This window comes from Odontomachus brunneus, unplaced genomic scaffold (genome assembly GCF_010583005.1).
Source record: "Odontomachus brunneus isolate Ranch 3 - 2012 unplaced genomic scaffold, Obru_v1 Obru_scaffold_183, whole genome shotgun sequence".
Lineage (NCBI taxonomy): Eukaryota > Metazoa > Arthropoda > Insecta > Hymenoptera > Formicidae > Odontomachus > Odontomachus brunneus.
In genome coordinates this window covers 242,804-260,902 of record NW_022639633.1, presented here as the reverse complement: position 1 = coordinate 260,902, position 18,099 = coordinate 242,804, and the positions used below count along the sequence as shown (strand labels likewise).

At 34.6% G+C, this 18,099-nt stretch overlaps 2 protein-coding genes and 1 long non-coding RNA gene across 4 annotated transcripts in view; 1 reads left to right on the top strand and 2 right to left on the bottom strand.

Annotated features, from left to right (window-relative positions):
* The window catches only part of LOC116851637, a 95,474-nt gene extending 94,926 nt beyond the window's left edge, over positions 1-548 (bottom strand). Inside the window, exon 1 of the long non-coding RNA XR_004379621.1 lies at positions 469-548. This is a non-coding gene — a long non-coding RNA (uncharacterized LOC116851637). The remainder of the gene's footprint in view (positions 1-468) is intronic.
* Positions 549-3,560: 3,012 nt separating this feature from the next.
* On the bottom strand, positions 3,561-15,551 carry LOC116851644 (progestin and adipoQ receptor family member 3). 2 transcript variants are annotated; one of them, XM_032831273.1, is made up of 9 exons: positions 15,392-15,538; positions 11,964-12,002; positions 11,691-11,873; positions 7,890-8,053; positions 7,608-7,764; positions 7,377-7,529; positions 6,294-6,573; positions 5,972-6,136; positions 3,561-5,132 (listed from the first exon to the last, which is right to left on the bottom strand). In XM_032831273.1, the coding sequence occupies exons 3-8, from the start codon at positions 11,835-11,837 to the stop codon at positions 5,997-5,999; spliced, it is 1,041 nt and encodes a 346-aa protein (XP_032687164.1). In that variant the 5' UTR covers positions 11,838-11,873; positions 11,964-12,002; positions 15,392-15,538; the 3' UTR covers positions 3,561-5,132; positions 5,972-5,996. The 2 variants fall into 2 exon arrangements, with proteins under 2 accessions (XP_032687164.1, XP_032687163.1); XM_032831272.1 differs by lacking the exon at positions 11,964-12,002 and having other exon boundaries at positions 15,392-15,551.
* An 84-nt stretch (positions 15,552-15,635) lies between these two features.
* LOC116851645 overlaps positions 15,636-18,099 on the top strand; it is a 10,709-nt gene continuing 8,245 nt past the window's right edge. Inside the window, exon 1 of the mRNA XM_032831275.1 lies at positions 15,636-15,984. The gene's annotated coding sequence lies outside the window, so the exon portion shown is untranslated. The remainder of the gene's footprint in view (positions 15,985-18,099) is intronic.

Below are 18,099 nucleotides of genomic sequence, written 5' to 3'. Positions count from 1 at the left end.
ATATATATATATATATATATATATATATATATATATATATATATATATATATCATTTTGGTCTATTGCTATCCTTTTCATAACATTATTTCATAATATAAAATCGCTTCATGTTATTTGAAAAATTCAAAATTACTTATTACACAGTCCAATATATGATACTATGATCATTATATGTAATATATATATATGTGTATATATAATATAATTCTAACCTCAAATATGAATACGTAATTGAGAAAAATATGTGTGACAATAAGAACGTAATCGTCAGAATCGAGGTTGGACATATCGCGTAGCAATGCAGTTAACGTATAACTCAAGAAAGCACCTAATAAGCGGAACGAGAGTCTCGAGCACTCATTTCAATGCACATGATATTACCGTCGTGACATATGTAAGTTAGAAATTACGAATATAGCTATTATGTATCTCTATTTGCACAGTTCATTATCAGGAATCTGCATACCTCGCTTTCCGCAAACGGTTGATATAAGCTCGCCACGAAAACACACGTCGAAAAACACGTACACGCACGCGATTTACAAGTCGTCGACTAACTGTGACTTATTTAAAATCTGTGTAATACGAGACGCGGAGGCGCCATCTAACAGTGCAACGCGGCAGTTCATTGTCCAGTTCTCGATATAAAGCGAGTGCAATACTTGGGTATTATTAGCTACTTTATAATAGACTATAAAGATTTACAAAAATTTTAAGAACCGATTTTTCCAACCATTTTTCTTGGTAAGTTAACTGACAGTTAAATCATATGTGTATCTTTATTTTTTCCTTCAATTTAGACAAAGACAGACATATGATTTAATTATCAGTTACCTAGAAGTTGGAACAACTAAACCTAAACTGAATAAAATTTTCTTAATATTTGGATGAACTAGATCAAAAATCAATTTATCTTTTCCCTATTCTTTCAGAGTCTACTTTCTGTCTAAAATAATAATACATTTTATTGTTAAGACCGTCAAATTGCAAGTAATAGTTTACCTGATGCCATCTAGCGGTGTCGTAAAAAGACACGCTCACCTAATATTCGGGTAAGTATGGTTTGAATCTTGACTAAATCTTGAATCTCTTACTGGAGTGACCTGTTATGATTAGACCCGTTATTTTTATTAGCTTCAAAGTTTTACTAATTTCAAAACTAGGAATTGCCGCTGCTTCTTTTATGATCAGAGGATCATCTTACTTTCAAATAGTATAATTAGAATTGTATCACAAATTTCAAAGTACATCCACGTAGATTGCTTACATATTATCTACGAAATATATATACAGTCTTTTCTCCCCGATGAAAAATTTTTCATATATAATTATATATAATTATATAAAATTATATATAATTTGACAAAATATATAAATATATACATAATGAGTCATGCAATTACATATAAGTTTCTAAAGCCGGTATTGATAGTCAGATCTTATATTTAAAATCATCTTAAGTTGATTTTTAGATGGCCTACGGATGATTTTATTGGCTATAAAGCATCTGAAGATAAACTTAAGACGGTCTTAAATATAAGTTTCGACTATGAATACCGGCCAAAGACTTTATACATAATTTTGTATGATGTCACTTGGATATAATTATATATGAAAATATATACTTATATAAAATTGTATAAATATATACTAACGTATGCATACTTATGAATAATGAGATATAATAATATATAATTACACAGAATGTGCGATTTACGAATTACTTGTTACTTTGTATAATTATATATAATTATATATACTATTGTATAAGTATGCAAAAGTATATATAATTATATGTAAATATGTAGAATCATGCATATGTACATATAATCAAAATATAAGGCGATGTAGATACGAACAGCGGCGCGTTGCCGACTGTGCGACAGTGGTCATCTTCAGAAGTAAACTATTTTTCTTTACACGGAGTTTGGCCTACCGATTCACGTGCACTCATTATCTCACAGAGAATAATTCAATCCTTGTCAACTATTGCGAATTTTGCAAAATGATACGTGACTTTTCTATTCAATTTAATCCGTTCTATCATCACACGAGCGGTTGTATGAAATATAACAGTACTTGTATAAGTACAAGTCAGCAAGATATCGTATGAGACATTAGAATCATTATTAATTTTCTTACTGTCAAAATGATTTAGTAACTACCAAGACTAGGACTAAGACTACCAAGCGGAACAGGTGAGATAGTTCGAGTTCGAAGCTACGGAGGGATATATGAAGTAATTTTTTTTCTCTATACGTATTGAGAAATTCTCAGTAAGTCCTTCTTTAAGTTTTAACATAGAAGAAACGAAAAAAGTTACTATTTATAGTATCAAAAGACATTTGTATTATCGAAAATTATGCATAATTATGTATAATTTTATTTATTTAGATATAATTATATATAATTATATATGGACAAATTTCATATATAATTTCATATAATTTTGCATAATTTTGTATAAGCATTTTTGCAAAATTATGCATGAAAAATTTTTTATCAGGTCATATAGGCAATATAAACATTACGTAGAATATTATAAATTATATTAAAATATACACAAAAGAGTAATTATATTATGAAACATTTTTTAATATCTGTTTTGTATGTTAATTTATTAATTATAAATGTAATGTCTGAAAAAACAAATGATAAAAAATTTGCATTTTATTATAATATATTGGTAGATTTAACTCAAAAAGTAAAAATGTGCCCGAAGAATTCGATGTCAATTTTAACTTATATAGAGAAAACAACGTTCATAAATTTATATCTAGATTCTAAAGGTTAAATAAAAATATCATTTTTTCTTAACTAATCGTTAAGCAAGCCATATTTTCTTTAAACAAGCAATAGATTAAACATTATCTATAAAGATGACGTCTCATATATAAGGCAAATGTCCCAGTAACTGAACAATATAATTGAAACATTAGTAATATATTTATATTTCTACCAAAAAGCTTTGAAATTTTGTTAAAATATATTTCTTTATACTAATTTGTAATATTATTTAATAAGTACTCGACCATTGAGTAATGTATTATTTGATAATTAGAACATGCCTCATTTTTCAGTTCATTTACTTGTGTAACTGATAGATATTATCTAATATCTATCTTATTAATCTTATAGATATAATCTTATTAGATATTATCTAATATCTTATAAAAATTGTAATCAATTTTTTTTGTTTATTTCTTTACTTTCTTTTATTTTTCACTGATGAACTAAAGTTTTATATAAATGTTGCTTTTGTTAATAGTAGTTGCTTTGTTAGTAATTCCATTAATTATTTATTAATTAAAATATAAAACGAACTGTATTTTCTTGCTAGTTCAGTTACTGGAATATTTATCTTAATTTACGTTGTTTACACATAGATGTAAAGCAATTTACACATGAACTCCCAACCTTAAATACAATGATAAATTAAGCAGCTCTTTTTTTGCGTTAATTTATTGTAATAACTTCAATTAAAAATAATTAAGAAATTATTATACAATAGTTGTACGTACGAAGAAAGAGAGATTAATCCTGAAGGAGAATTCAATCTTATTCATAAATAAAACTTTTATTTCATTCTTTTTCAACAATTCAGCGAATAACATTATTTAGATCTATTACGGCTATTATCACCTAATTATTTATATTTAATATTGTGAAAAAGAGGCCGCTGCACAAAACACGGTACTCGCGTTGAAATCAGTCAGGTAGGATATAATATATTGACTTCCGATATCCGTTATTCTTATCCGCTATACGAATTCCATTGACTGCAAAATATAAAGCTAGAAACACACGATGTACAATTTCACGTCTCCTGGCATGCATGCTGACCGATAGTTCAGTTCACTGCACAGATCTTCTAATGTACTATAGTGATTGATCTAATAAACTAGATTGCCGGTCGATATGCATATAATAAAGCATGAAACCGTATATTGTGTGATCTTAGCTTATGCAAAATATACGAGTCATGCTTGTAAGTATACGCCGAGATCAGCGGCGCTAATTAGAAAAATTGTCTAGCATTACGACTTGAACTACGTACATTGTGAATGGGGCAGTCAATGTTGCCCTTACGATTAATCGCCGATGTTAAGCCGGAATCATAAGATGCATGATTTCATGTCTTTTTATACGCATGTTGATCGACAGTTCAGTTCACTGCATGAATTGCTATCGTGTATTGGAAAATCTGTGCAATGCACTGAGCTGCCAGTCAGCGTGCATATCAGAAGGCATGAAATCGTGCATTGTGTGTTTGTAATTGTATGTTGCGCACCGCTATCGGTGATCCTCCACCGAGAACTACGAAGAAAAGATCTGCTTTTGTATCAGATAAACCCATGCCCCAATATTTCTAATATTGTTCTTAAAAACGGTTCGTAGGAAACGCTAGATGTATCGAACGATTCAAAAGGCACTAATCATCGCGCGCGTGTGGAACATAACAAATCTAAAAATAATAAAGGTAGATCTTAAATATTAAGAGTCACGTTTAAACTCAGCAGAATCAAGAGCGGAAAATGTGCTTTGTTTTTGAAAATGTTTTAAAAGTTCACTCGTAAAAATCTTTCTCGATAAATCTGATTAATTAAATGCTTTCCCATAAATTTAATATAAAAATTCAAATTTATATTATACTATTTCTCCTCCCATCTGTCTTCAATTTACAATTAAATTTGCAGAATATATTTCTGAAATTATTAAATTATTAGTTTTATTTAAACGACTCGATTTTAGTTTCTCATCGTGTTGCAGTTTAACACTTGATTCTGCTAGGATTAAAGACCGGAAAAGAGAAGATGTGATTTGGATTAAAACCAGTCTTTCTTGCAAAACAGACGTATAAATAGTGAGATGCCGAATAAATATAAATATAGCAGCGCATAAAAAAATGTCGCAAACTGTACTCATTCAGCAGGTATCGTCCCGTCCCAATTGCGACATATATTTCCTAAAGGCAAACACGTCGAGACTATCGATGCGCGTACACTTGCAATGGATTTTGTATCTCGCAGGAAGCGTTCTTCAAGATACCGTAAAACGGCGGTTCTGCAACCGTTGACGACCAAACATCTTCCTTTAACATGCAAGAACACTCCATGGCGAGGACGGATGCTATAACAGAATAATATCCATAATATATAAATATCCATAATATATAATTTATATAAATCCATAATATTAGCCTTCTTAAGTTTGTTTCATTAATTCGGCAGTTTGTTAACGCTATACATAGGAAAATATATATTGCATTCAAGTCAATGTTACTTGTCTCAAATATTTCACAAGTTTATCACAAACATAAAAAATTTATTCAAGATACATTCTAAATAATAAGTTTAGCATTTCAATCAAGAATATTAAAACGAGAATTCGGTTTGCTTACTATTATAATATATAGAGACGAACCAACTTTTTCTTCGATGAAATTTTATAATATATTTGTAATGAGAATAAATTCTTTTCTTTTGAGCACATGATTTTTTTTTCCTTTTTATGAATGTATTTGAAGAATATTATAAAAAAAAAGATTATTTGTTGAAGATAATCATTACTTGAGGGAAGGAAAGTATACTGAGTAATCGTTTTTCTTAGTAGAATAGCATTTTTGTGTGTGTATCTTTAACACTAAATCCTCATTATTTTTGCAATTCCTGCAGGTTTTCACATCTTCGCGCCGTTTTATGTGTTATCTTTTCGAGAAATTAAATTCTTACAATCGATTTATTTTTTCTCTTTAATTTTCTTTTAAAAAAACTATCTGTTGCGACGTAATGTTATTTTCACTTTATTTTCTCTAGCATATTGGCATATTCTCTAGATAAGCATATTTTAGACCTAACGATACAGCTCCACTGATATGTAAGCAATAGGTAATATAGTGAGTGCAAATATACGGTGTCGGTGTTGCCACTAGTTAGATCCGCCTGAATTACGAGCGTTATTTCGCGTACCTGGTTGGTCGTCGGAATCCGTATGTCATAATGTCATACTGCTGGGACATCCATGATTCATTCTGTATTCCACATAAAGCATTCCGGTGTTGTGCCAATAATAAAGGGCCAGCACGACCAATGCGTGCCACCATTGATGCGACGAGCCGACGTAGTCCACCCAGCCTGTGGCAGAAACGTCAACGTACAATACGTGAGCAACGAATATGTACAGTAACACGAATCTGTACTGTACTTTGGAATTATACTATTTGCCACGTATTATGACAGAGCATTTATACCAGAACGAATACAATAATTGCCGGCAGTATATAATTATTACCTGGACAAAAACGTTCGGGTATCTTGAGCACGTAGAACGCGAACGCTATCGCGTTAATAATGTACATTCCTATCACTCTTGGAATGAGCATCTTAACGATCGGATTATCGAAGCCACCCATCGCTATTGTCCAATGCAGCGTTGGCAGCACTCCATATACCGCCCAGGCTACAAATACGCTTAACTTGATGTTGCCGTTGATGTTTAGTTTGGGTAATTGCAACACCATGGCGAAAATGAAGATCGCGAGCACAGTCACCAGATAGAATCGCTGCAGCTCCTGCAAAAAGTTCGTGGATTGGAAACAGTGCGAACCTCACGTTGAGCCGCACAAATTGGCACGTTGTTAGAGGTGTATTTATGTTAATTACTCTCTAAACTTCTTAGAGTGAAATTTCATTTGAAAAGTAGACTGATCGCCTAGTCACTCGAATGGTTTCTTATTTATACACAATGAGAATGTTCCACTCTAAATCGTCGAGTGAATATTTTCACTGGAAATTTTGAAAAATTAATCTGATGTATTCCGTTGTCACAGAAGAACAAACTCATACTAATCAATTGGTACCTCGAGTGAATTTTCACTCGTTTCGAATGAGATTTCACATCAAGACATTTAGAGAGTAAACTGTCCAATTATACGGGTTGAATAATCGCGTGAACACTTATATCTTATTTGTTTCGCAAAATTTAGCGCAGAGTTTTCAAGACAATAATTAGGAAGATTGCAAGTGAATTTCGCGAGATTTTACAATTTTCATGTCAGTCTTTTCATTCACAACTTCATAACTCCTCGAAATTAATGTTTTCACTACTAATGATTGCGATGAAAGGCACGCACTGTTAACTTATAACGCACGATTAACTTATAACAGTGAGTAGTGTGCTAAAAACTATCCAACTTATTGAGAGATAGAACAAATTAATAATCTGTACGTTGTACGATATATTTCATTTTACGTTACGCCAAAGGCCTATTGACACCGATTGTTTGATGGACGACGAGCGGTTACAGGCGCCGAGAAGTGAAAGGATCAACGTGACGAAGAATTTTGTTGAGACAACTGATATAGTACACTTCACCTTGTGACACCAGAAAGCGTAGTAAACACCCGACATGTAAATCGACAGCATACTCAATGCGATGCCGAACAGGTCAAAGGACAGGAAGCACCAGTAATCCTTCTCGCTTCGACACGAAAACGTGTGGTACACAGAAGAAAGTATCATGCATACCTAAGGCAATCTTATTTATTTATCTTATCACGCGACAAATGTTATACATTAGTGTTTGTCGTGGCCGACACGTTTTACCTGAAAACAAAGAAGTAACAGAGACACGATCAATTTGTCGCTGAACGGCGCGTGAATATTCAGCAGGCAAAGGTCGTATAGGGTCAGACCGAAAAATAGCATCCAGCCGAAAATGTGGCTCCATATGTTCACGGTCTCGTTTGTCCACCAAAATATGCTAAAACATACAATATTTTCGTTAAGTGGCACACACTGTTGACACCCACACACACTCTCTTTTTTTTTGCCGTGACCCAAGATCTTTATTTATCATGAATGATTAAGAAATATGTGGAACTTAACCTCTCGAGACATAGTTTAGTAGTCAAGTAGCCGCGATAACCACTTCGTATGTAAGGATTGTGCCGAAGATATTCGGGCGCCTCCTCGAAGATTAGCAGTCGTCTCAACTTTTCTTCCTCCTCCGACGTAATTTGCCTCTTCTTAGCCGTGGAGTCGTTGCATGCCTGTTTTAAAAATGAAAAATCGAAACGCGTTCATCACATCTGAACATAAAAGTTTATCTTTGGAAAGCGTTCTTTTTGTCCAAATATCCATAATTTCTTAGTAATGCGCCCAAAAACGTATAATCACATCCTTAGCGGAATTCTTCTTTTTGTAAATAACCCTAAGAATATTCTTTCAAATCAAAAACAAAATATTCTAAGCATGATATTGTTCCGCTTCATTTAAGAAGAGATACATTTCGGTAAAAGTTTCCATTTAAAATATGGAGTTACAGAAAATTAACACCTTGCAACTGGAGTTTTTTTTATATATTATATACTTTTATATATTTTTTATATATTATACTTAATAAACAGCAACTAACAGTAATATTACGTCGGTGTTACGCCAGTGTTATAATTTTCCACTCAATAATGTAATTGTTACACAACTATTCGCGTTACATTACATATTTATATTGTTAAGTAGTAAATTATAATATTGATGTTATGATATTGATAGCTGGTGTTTATGCTGAGTAATATTTTCCTTTTGATTTTAGAAAAATTCTCTTGAGACCATCTATAAAATGACCACCAAGGAAGAGATTATATTTTTTGGATATAAAAATTTGAAATAAAGGATCTTCAACAAATTAGGCGAATAGATATCGTTAATCGCTATGAGCAGGAAGTAAAATTTGATTCTACAGTGAATTTCCAGTATGATTATATTAATTGAAGTGTAAAAAATTTGCATCACTTCCGGGTTATCAATTATGGGTTATTTATTCTCTGTCCCTTCTTGCTTATTTCATCACAATTCCGAAATTACGTAAAAGAAGGCATAAAAAGTACATACATAATAAAGATGTGGAAAACCTTAGTATTTGCATAAGTTGGATGTAGTGCATAAATAGTATAATCAATTTTTTAGGATTTTGCGCAAACATGTTATGTAACTGTAATTGTTATTATGTAATTATTACTAAAGAAGTTTACGCAAAAATAAAATAAAATGTGATTTTGGAAAATCATGAAAAATTCGTATTAATTTATATGTATGTATTGGCTGCATCCACAAATTAAAAATATTAATATTCACGAAATGCTGGATGGAATGAAAATCACATTTCTCGCTTCGTGCACGTAATTGAATCTGGATTGCAATAATTGGCATAAAAATTCCTTGCATAAGAAGCAGGCACAACGACATTTCATCGCGATGTTCTGAATGACATCAAGTGCTTTCGTTGCTTTCATTCGTGACATTCCTCAGCAACGTAAACTCGCCATTCCAACAATGGAATGATATGACACAATGAAGTTCCTCCTGTATTTGATGTAATTATTAGAAAAGGAAAATACCGCATGTACCGCGCAAGTGATCGTAACACTAAAATTACCTTTCTATTTTTAACCGTAACTACTATGTTAGCTAATAATAATAATATCCGTTCTTCGGTGCAATAATATCCGTAATTTCAGTGCAACAGCGTGATTGACTAGTAAAAAGAGAAACGCAATATAGATAACCGCTTGCTTTTCTAGTGAGATACTTGATGTTTATGCGATGTCCATTTACAAATTTTTAAAATTACAAGATATAGATTTTTCAAGTATATAATTCTGTAAATAATGCAAATATAACAAATAAATCGAGCTGTTAAGAGAATATTTAAAAATTTTGCCGACGAAATACTAATGTTTTCTGCAAAGTTTACATCCTATTGTTTACGCAGAATTACAAGTATTTTTAAAAGTATGTGCAATAATAAACTAGAGTATTGCTCAATGTAGGTGACGAAAACAATAAATAATTTTAAAATTGACATCTCGATCTGTCAGCTGGAGTAAATATTTACCAGATGCAAAAGTTCCGCAGCTTATATATGTTTGCTCCGCTAACGAAAATGTGAAGAAACATTTCTCTATCTTTACAATTGAATATAGAAGCTCAAGAATAGTTTGCAGAAAGTTTGCAGAAAGATTTCTGTGTAGGCATGGTTATGTTTCCTGATAGCATGGCAAAACAAAGCAGTACACATTTATTTAAGATCTATGTGTATAAGAAATAAGCAAAGAGTAGTATGATCGTGTTAGTGATCGCCTCTTATTGACATTTTTGGAGTTTGCCAAACACTTCAGCATCTCCTTAAAGTTTCCTCGCCGCGCAACTTCTGTTTTATGACGTCAGAAGTGTAAGAAAGTACATGCAAAAATTCTTGCAAAATATATGTTGAGATAAAATAATATATTCATAAAATAACACGTACAATCAATCAAGCAGATCTGTAAAATACTTCCAACACTTTTCTTTTACTGTAATAATCATTAAATAAACGTGAAATTAACGTGAAATTAACGTGATAGTCATGAGAAAACATAGATTAAAAGTTAGATTGAATTATTATTTGAAATTCGTTTTAAGTGAGATATTTCGATTTGAATTTAAAATTACATGAGAATTTTTCAATTAAATCGCGATTATAGGTACAAATATCACGTAAATCATAATTGCACTAAAAAATTTGGACTTAACTTTGAATTTAGGTCTGGCTATCTGACTGGAGATGACTTTCAAGTAATAACTATGAATGCTGGTCGTAAAGTCATTCAAGTAAGTTGGAGAAGGATCGACCAGCGAAGTGAATGCAGTATAAGATTTACACTCCACAGGATGCCATTCGCACGAAGATTGCACGAGCAGGAATGTTTTAGTCATACTACATCTCGAGAAGATACGAAAGCGGTAAGTAGGCCACAACGGGACCTGCCTTTCATCCGAGTGTGTCAAGTTTACGCAGTCTGCTTTCCTCTCGGTGCCGCGGGGTCTGCAGCTAGCGAAATCGATTCTCGTTGTTGGCGTTGGAGCAACGGTCACACCGCGATTAAAACGATTACCAGTCGCGCTACAATAGAAACAATCGACGAGTAATGTCGAATCTCGCTACGAAATATAAGCTCACGATAGGCTGCGTATTTCCGCTATTACAGTGAGCGCTCGCCTGCTACGATTAACTAGTCGATAGTTTTTATTTACTTTTTCCTTTACCTGTTTATCTCGCTAGTGTTCTTTTGCTACAAAGGAGAGCCGACTCAACGACGGCTAATGTATTCTCGCGGTCTGGACTTTTGTTTAAAACGTCAGGCTTAACAACAACGACGCGGAATAAGTCCTATCTAATTACACGCGCATACGTGCGCGGAAGAGAAGGAGAAGTACAAAATTACAGACATTATCACGTAACCTAGAAAGTCGCAGTCGCGTGTCTTCGTTTGGCAAAACGGAAGCGGATGACGTTGACGAGAAATGGAGCACATCGACCATAATGTCCTGTATGGCGCTACCGTCTTTGAATCGAGCTATTGATTACACGCGGCTTTTCCGCAAAACATAGCTTTTATACATGATATCCGCAGTGGTATGCCAAACTCATGTAAGCCTGCCGCGCAACTGTTCATTTAATGCGCCGTTCATCCTGATTTTACGATTCATTTTCTCTCGCTTTCTTTTCATCGCTCTCAAAATTCATTTTTTATGGCAAATTAGAGAGTATCTCGAGTATCTCTAATTTGTTTGAGATTTTTTGTCAAAAAAGGAGGAGAAAGGAGAAAGAGGGGGAGGCGTTATAAATGCAGACGAACGTTGACTGACCTTATTGACGAGCGGCTTGCTTGCTTCTTGCGTCAATTCCGTTGCAGATTGCTTTTCATGACTATTATTGTTGTGCACTTGGCCATTATTGGGCTCTTTTTCACAGTGGTCGCTAACCTCCTCTACGCCCGCAAGTAATTTCATCATTGAAGCGACGTGGACCTTTTATACGACACCTGCTTCCTGAAAGACATAATGATAGAGTGATTGCAGACTGCTGTACGTAGCAATAGCCACGACAATATTCCCATGTTATTATCAAACGAGACTTGCCCTAAGCAGAAGCTGCAAAATAACGACTTGCGTGTAACGCTGTAAGTGCAATAGTATTATTTGAGCAGGCAAACTGAAATTAAAAATGAGGCTAGGATAACATTAAAGTCACTATGGAAGTAATTCAGCCGATTGAAGCTTATAATATACGCATTGTTTCGAAGCGCATCCATAAGCTAGGATACATGTTTGTGATAAATATTTAAAGCTTCTAGTCTTTCGCCGCGAAACTCTTGGCTGGCATCAAAGGCTAGAAAAAAACATGATAAAAATTCTTGAAAAATGTGTTAAAATAAAAAAATATATCCGTAAAATAATATTTGCAATCTGTCTGTCATCTGCAAACACGCAACTTAATTTTTTAAATTAATTTTAAAATTTTAAAAATTCTGGGAGTGTGAATTATTTCCAATCACTTCCGCGAAATAACCTACTCTGCTGCATTTCTGCGATATCCCGGTCGTACATCGCCACTTATCCTACTAAGTGTTCTATGTTTCTTATGATATTTCCTGTGATATTACGACAAGGTGAGTCTAATTTGCAAATTATTATTTCGTATGATGCCAGTAACGTATAACTTTCTCGCGAGTGGAGACTGTTCCTCGTGAACGAAAGGTAAGGTAAAAATTGTCATAAACTGCGAAATAACTTCTTACATGAGCTGGTCTAATTGCAAGCGAATTTACTTGCACCTGAACAAAGAACCAGCATACACTGGCCAATGCGGCAGTTTCGCGCACAAAAATCGGACGTTACGAAGGCCGCGTTTAAAGAAAATCGCGAAGCGCCGCGGTTAACTTTCGAACGTGCTACTCGAAATTGACCGACTAGAAATCTCGCGGTTGGACCGGAAACAATGACGGGCCGACATTTGATTTTATATACAGATCTCTAGTCATCAATTTTGCCAAAGTAAGTGGGAAGCGTGTGAGTCTGGTAACGCGCGGACAAGCGCCAAGAGTGGGCAAAACCAGATATGCTTCGAGATTGGTGATGTCCTAGTTGGCTTTTTATCTGGATACCGCAACAGAGAAAGAGAGAAAGAGAGAGAAAGAGAAAGAGAGAGAGAAAGAGAGAGAAAGAGAAAGAGAGAGAAAGAGAGAGAGAAAGAAAGAGGGGAGCAAGGAAGAGGAAAGAGATTCCTGTTCACTCTCTCTACGTCACGCGACGTCTAATCTACGAGAAAGTCGAAGTCGCTCCTCGGAATCCGTTGAGATTGTACGTCTACACCTGGTGAAAAGTACGATCGCGCAGATAATATTTTCACCATTACAATTAGGAAGTAGCAAGAAGCATATATACATAACGATTTGTACAAGGAGGTAGATTTTTGCTCGCATTTTCGAACGAAAATTTCTGCCCTTCCATTATTACACGTCGGTTTTAGTGTTATACACGATACAATAAAAGTGCGTCGCGATAAGTGATAATGTATATTATATTTGTGCAACAACAATAATAATACTCGTGAACGAAAAGTTTGCTGTGTTCCCACATTTTTCAACAAATCTACAGCAATAGATTAAACCCTTATTAATGCACTATTTTTTGAAAAATCTGTTTTTGTATTTATATCCGCGTTGAAGAAATGATTTAATCAATTTTTTAATCAATAATTTAATCATTGGCAACCTAGCTTCAAAATAAATGTTTACCAGAAACATTTGGAATTAACTGTGAAGTAGAATAATTTGTGTAAATAGATGTATGATGTTTATACGGTCGCCAGAATTGCAAATATGCAATATAGGAAGGCCAACCCGAAAGTATATTTCGTATTTCGACTTACTCGCAATGCAGAATATATCGCGATTTATTGAAATTGTCGTTTGAAGAGTCAGTCAGTTTTTAAATTGCATAACGCGACACGATGTGCAAATAAAGATTTTAACCTTGAAATCGTTTTATACACGATGTTTTTTTATAAAATTTTTACGTAAGATAAAATACTGTCGACAAAATTGCTTCTTCAGCGAAAATAGGTTTTAAGCTACATTGCACGCGTGGGAATATCGTTTATACCATTACTTTCTTCGTACGTATTGGACGTTATCTCAAAGTTTCCGTATAATAACCATGTAGTACATCGTTATCATGCAATAATAAAGAAATAAAGAAATAAAAGTGATGCTTATAACAATGCAGTTTCTCATATTCCATGACGTTTACAATCGATCAAAGCTGCCATATCGCAATGAGATAAACTCTAGATCGATCTGTCATTGACTACAACAAATGCTTAATTGTCGCAAACTTCGCCTTATTCATCAAATCGATAAGTACTTACCAGGTAAATTAAATGCGCACAATGGTTATATTCTTCTTATCGCTATTGGATTTGAGGTCTCCGATTTAATAATTGATAACAAAATGGATTAGACTTGACCGTAGACGCGTTATGTTTCGCTATTAAGTGTGTATATTCACATTATTTATGCGACGGATATGTCGACAATTCACGAATGCGTCAATGAAATTAAATAATGCATTGATGCTATGGCTACAAGTTACTTCATTAGATTTACGGTGACAAAGTTCTACTCTTAATGCAGGGAGTCGTGTTGGGAATAAAACGACATTGAATTCATCGAGCGAGGTGTGCGACCGCTGCCAACTTTGGCACAGGGTTTGTTTGTTACTACTTCATTCAATTATTTAGGCCTCAACCTTGCTCCAGAATGTAAATTTAAATACGTATTGTGATTTGTGCAAATATGAATTTCCCTCTTTTCCTTATCAACTGATGTCTCAAATGTTACAAAAAGATAGACAACAGAAATGGTACTAATGCTACTAAAAAAAGCGTATTTTATGGAATTATAAATGCAATTAATTATCTTCTTCTCGGCATTGTGTGAATACGATACAGCAAAAATAAATTTTTTATTTCGTCACTGTTTATATACAATCGTTCTTCTATACTGAGAAAAAAATATTTGAAATTTTTATTTGTGAGAGATATAAAATTAATAAACATCGTAAGTTTATTTCACACAGAAATATACTTTATTTCACAAAAATAAGTTTTCTTTTCTAGAAATGAACTTTATATCTTACAAATTAATATTCAAGTACTTTTTCCTCAATGTGCGTTATATATCATTTTTTCTCAGTGTACGTTATAGTATATACACATAATTTGTATGCACATCGAAAAAGGAAATACTAAAATTTATTTGTAGGATATAAAGTTCATTCACACACAGAATAATAGACTTTATCTTATAGAAATGAACTTTGTATCCCACAAGTAAATTTTCTTCTCAGTGTATATAACGAACACAACAATTCACATATTCACTTCTACCAAAGCAAGATTGCGTTAGTCATTACTAGCAAAATCTCATTCTTAGAAACGGAAAAAAGGTGAAACATCACTTTTCACCGGGCCGATGTCCACACTTCGATGAACGGTGACCACATACCTCGAGGAGCAATCGGCAGTCAAAGAAGCGGAGACTCATCGACGTTGTGGTCAGTCTATCGGCGCATCAGTGTACTATGCGTGTGCGAATTTCCACCGCGTACTAGTTCGCGATTCCGATCGACCGCACCGAGCGCGCCGAGCTAAGCACTGACAGTGGATCGCGCCGGATCGCGACCCGACCACGGCTACGGCGGTGGATACGGTGGCGGTGGTGGCGGCGGCAGCGACGACGACGACGATGACGACGACGACAACGACGACGACGGAGACGACGGGCAAGTCAGTCAGGTTCGCTCCCGAAACGCGTCCTGCGTGAAGAGTACACGTTCAAGAGGGACTGTCCCTCCACACGTTACGATTGCGAAGAGAGACAAACATACTGCACTTTCACTGCTTGGACAGTGTGAGTGACCGTCGTATGGTTTTCCGTACACTCAGGATCAGTCGACCGGTTAGGCGGCCTTCACACTGTTGTAAAATCGAATCTGCAACACACTTAGATATACGTATACGCAAGCGACACAAAGTATCTACCGCAATTACGAGATTGATTTCGAAATGGACAACACGGTGATCTTATTTTCTCTGACGGTACGTGCGTTATTTTTGCGTTATTTTTCTCTTTATATTTTGCATCTTTGCCTTTGTATAATTCTCTTTCAAAATCTTTGTTTTGCATTTTCCGTTTTGTCACGAGTTTCTGCTTAAGTTGACATTCTCAAGCCGTACTTTCATAAGGGATATGTATGTACTGAAATACAATTTAATTTATGGCCCACGTTTGTGAATGATATACTTGTGTAAATTACTTTGAATCGTCATTTTTGCATTTAATAGATCGGCATCCGGTCATTATATAACGTTCCCATGCGTATTGCTTTTGAATACGTTCCTCTATTGAAATCAATTTGACCTTAATTACCATTTTAATAAACATTTTACTCCTGTCCTCTTATAGAGCGTGAAATTTTAAGGGTCGCAGACAATAAATTGTTTTTTCTATGAGTATTTTTTATGAATATTTTTTGAGAGGAGAAAAGTAAGGTCGCAAATCGCGATTTTACGCTTCATTCATACAGACCACGTGGCTGACATTTGAGAATTTAGAGAGACACATGAATAAATTCAGGCATTTCCAAAGAAGATCGACAAAAAGTAGATACAGTACTCTTAGCTGGGGAATTTGCTGAAGCAATTAACATGCGAGTATCCTGTTGCACAAGATTCATACGGTTGGAAATACGAGAGCTACATGACACGAGACATGTCCGTTATATCGCGACACCATATCATACGCGCGCTCGGATCTATGGTCGGGCGCGAGGAAGAAATATCTGTTATATACCTTATCATATCACGTGGACTTTATTATATAAAGGGCTAATGCTAAAATGTACACAAGATAAGTTATTAAAAATGTTCATTATTGCGATAGTAATAATTAATTACACATGAATAGTCATCTTCTACTAGAGGTGAACAATGATCAATTTTCGTTTGCTAACTCCTTTAAATACCGGATTCGACGCGTCCACTCGTAATTAAATTACAGCAATACACGTTCGTATGTGTGAGACAAGGTCGGCGTAAACAGAGCGGGCCGCCGCACATTACATACTAATCGATTTGTCTTCTCTAGTTTCCCTTAGTCGCCCCATCAACTTGCCATATTTAAGCACCGATTACATCGAGACTTCGCACTAACGTGCTTTACATGATTCGCAAGACAAAATCGTTTTCCTTACGTACTAATTAAGTAATCATATTTTATGACGTATTAGATTTTATTTATCTATGTTTAGAAGCCAAAACACTGCTAGCACCATCAAACAGTGCAATTATGTAGTTTCATATAATCTTAAACGAACTATATCGCTGAATGACATTTCGCAATTTAACAACACATTTTGTTCATTTTGTATGTATAGCTAAGTTTTGAGAAATAATGTGTGAAATCACATTGCCTTACCCTCTCTTACAGCCACAATATATCAGAAATATAATATTCAAATCGCAATGTTTAAATAACAGATTCTATTTAAGTCTATCGTTCGTCCAGCAGTGGACAATACGATCGCCTGTCGCAAGTGCACGCGCATTATATTGTGGGTGAAAGGAAACACCTGGTTGCAAAAACTAAATAATAATAATAATAATAATAATAATAGTAATAAAATCGCCGTTTAAAGAAACACCTGCACGCAAAACAGTAGTAAAAGTATTGATGCGAGTGAAATGTCGCGACGAGCAACAACAGTGATGCGATTCTGTAACTCGTTATTTACAGTTTACGTTATTTACGACAAATTTGTCGTTATCGTTGCCGTAGAAAAGCGCAATGATAACGAGACTGTCGTTAACTGCAATAACGAATTACAGAATCGCATCATAGGCTGACGAAACTCTGACTCGCAGACGTTCAACTTGGTAGCGTATAATCATGCACTAATATGAGACGAGTGCGCCAGGATGATTTTAGAAATCCGCGTAGCGGTGGTCTCTTCTGGCGTCTCCGACACACTTGTCTAATTTCTAACGCGGTCCGTGTATAAATTTAAATAGTCAGAACTTAATCGCTCTCTTATATCATTTATCGATAAACAGTGACACCAACGACTACGTTTCCCACATCAGCGTAAAGCCAAACTGACAGCCGAAATGATTACGAACTCCTGTAGCGAGCGATTCGCTCGCGCCCGGTAAATC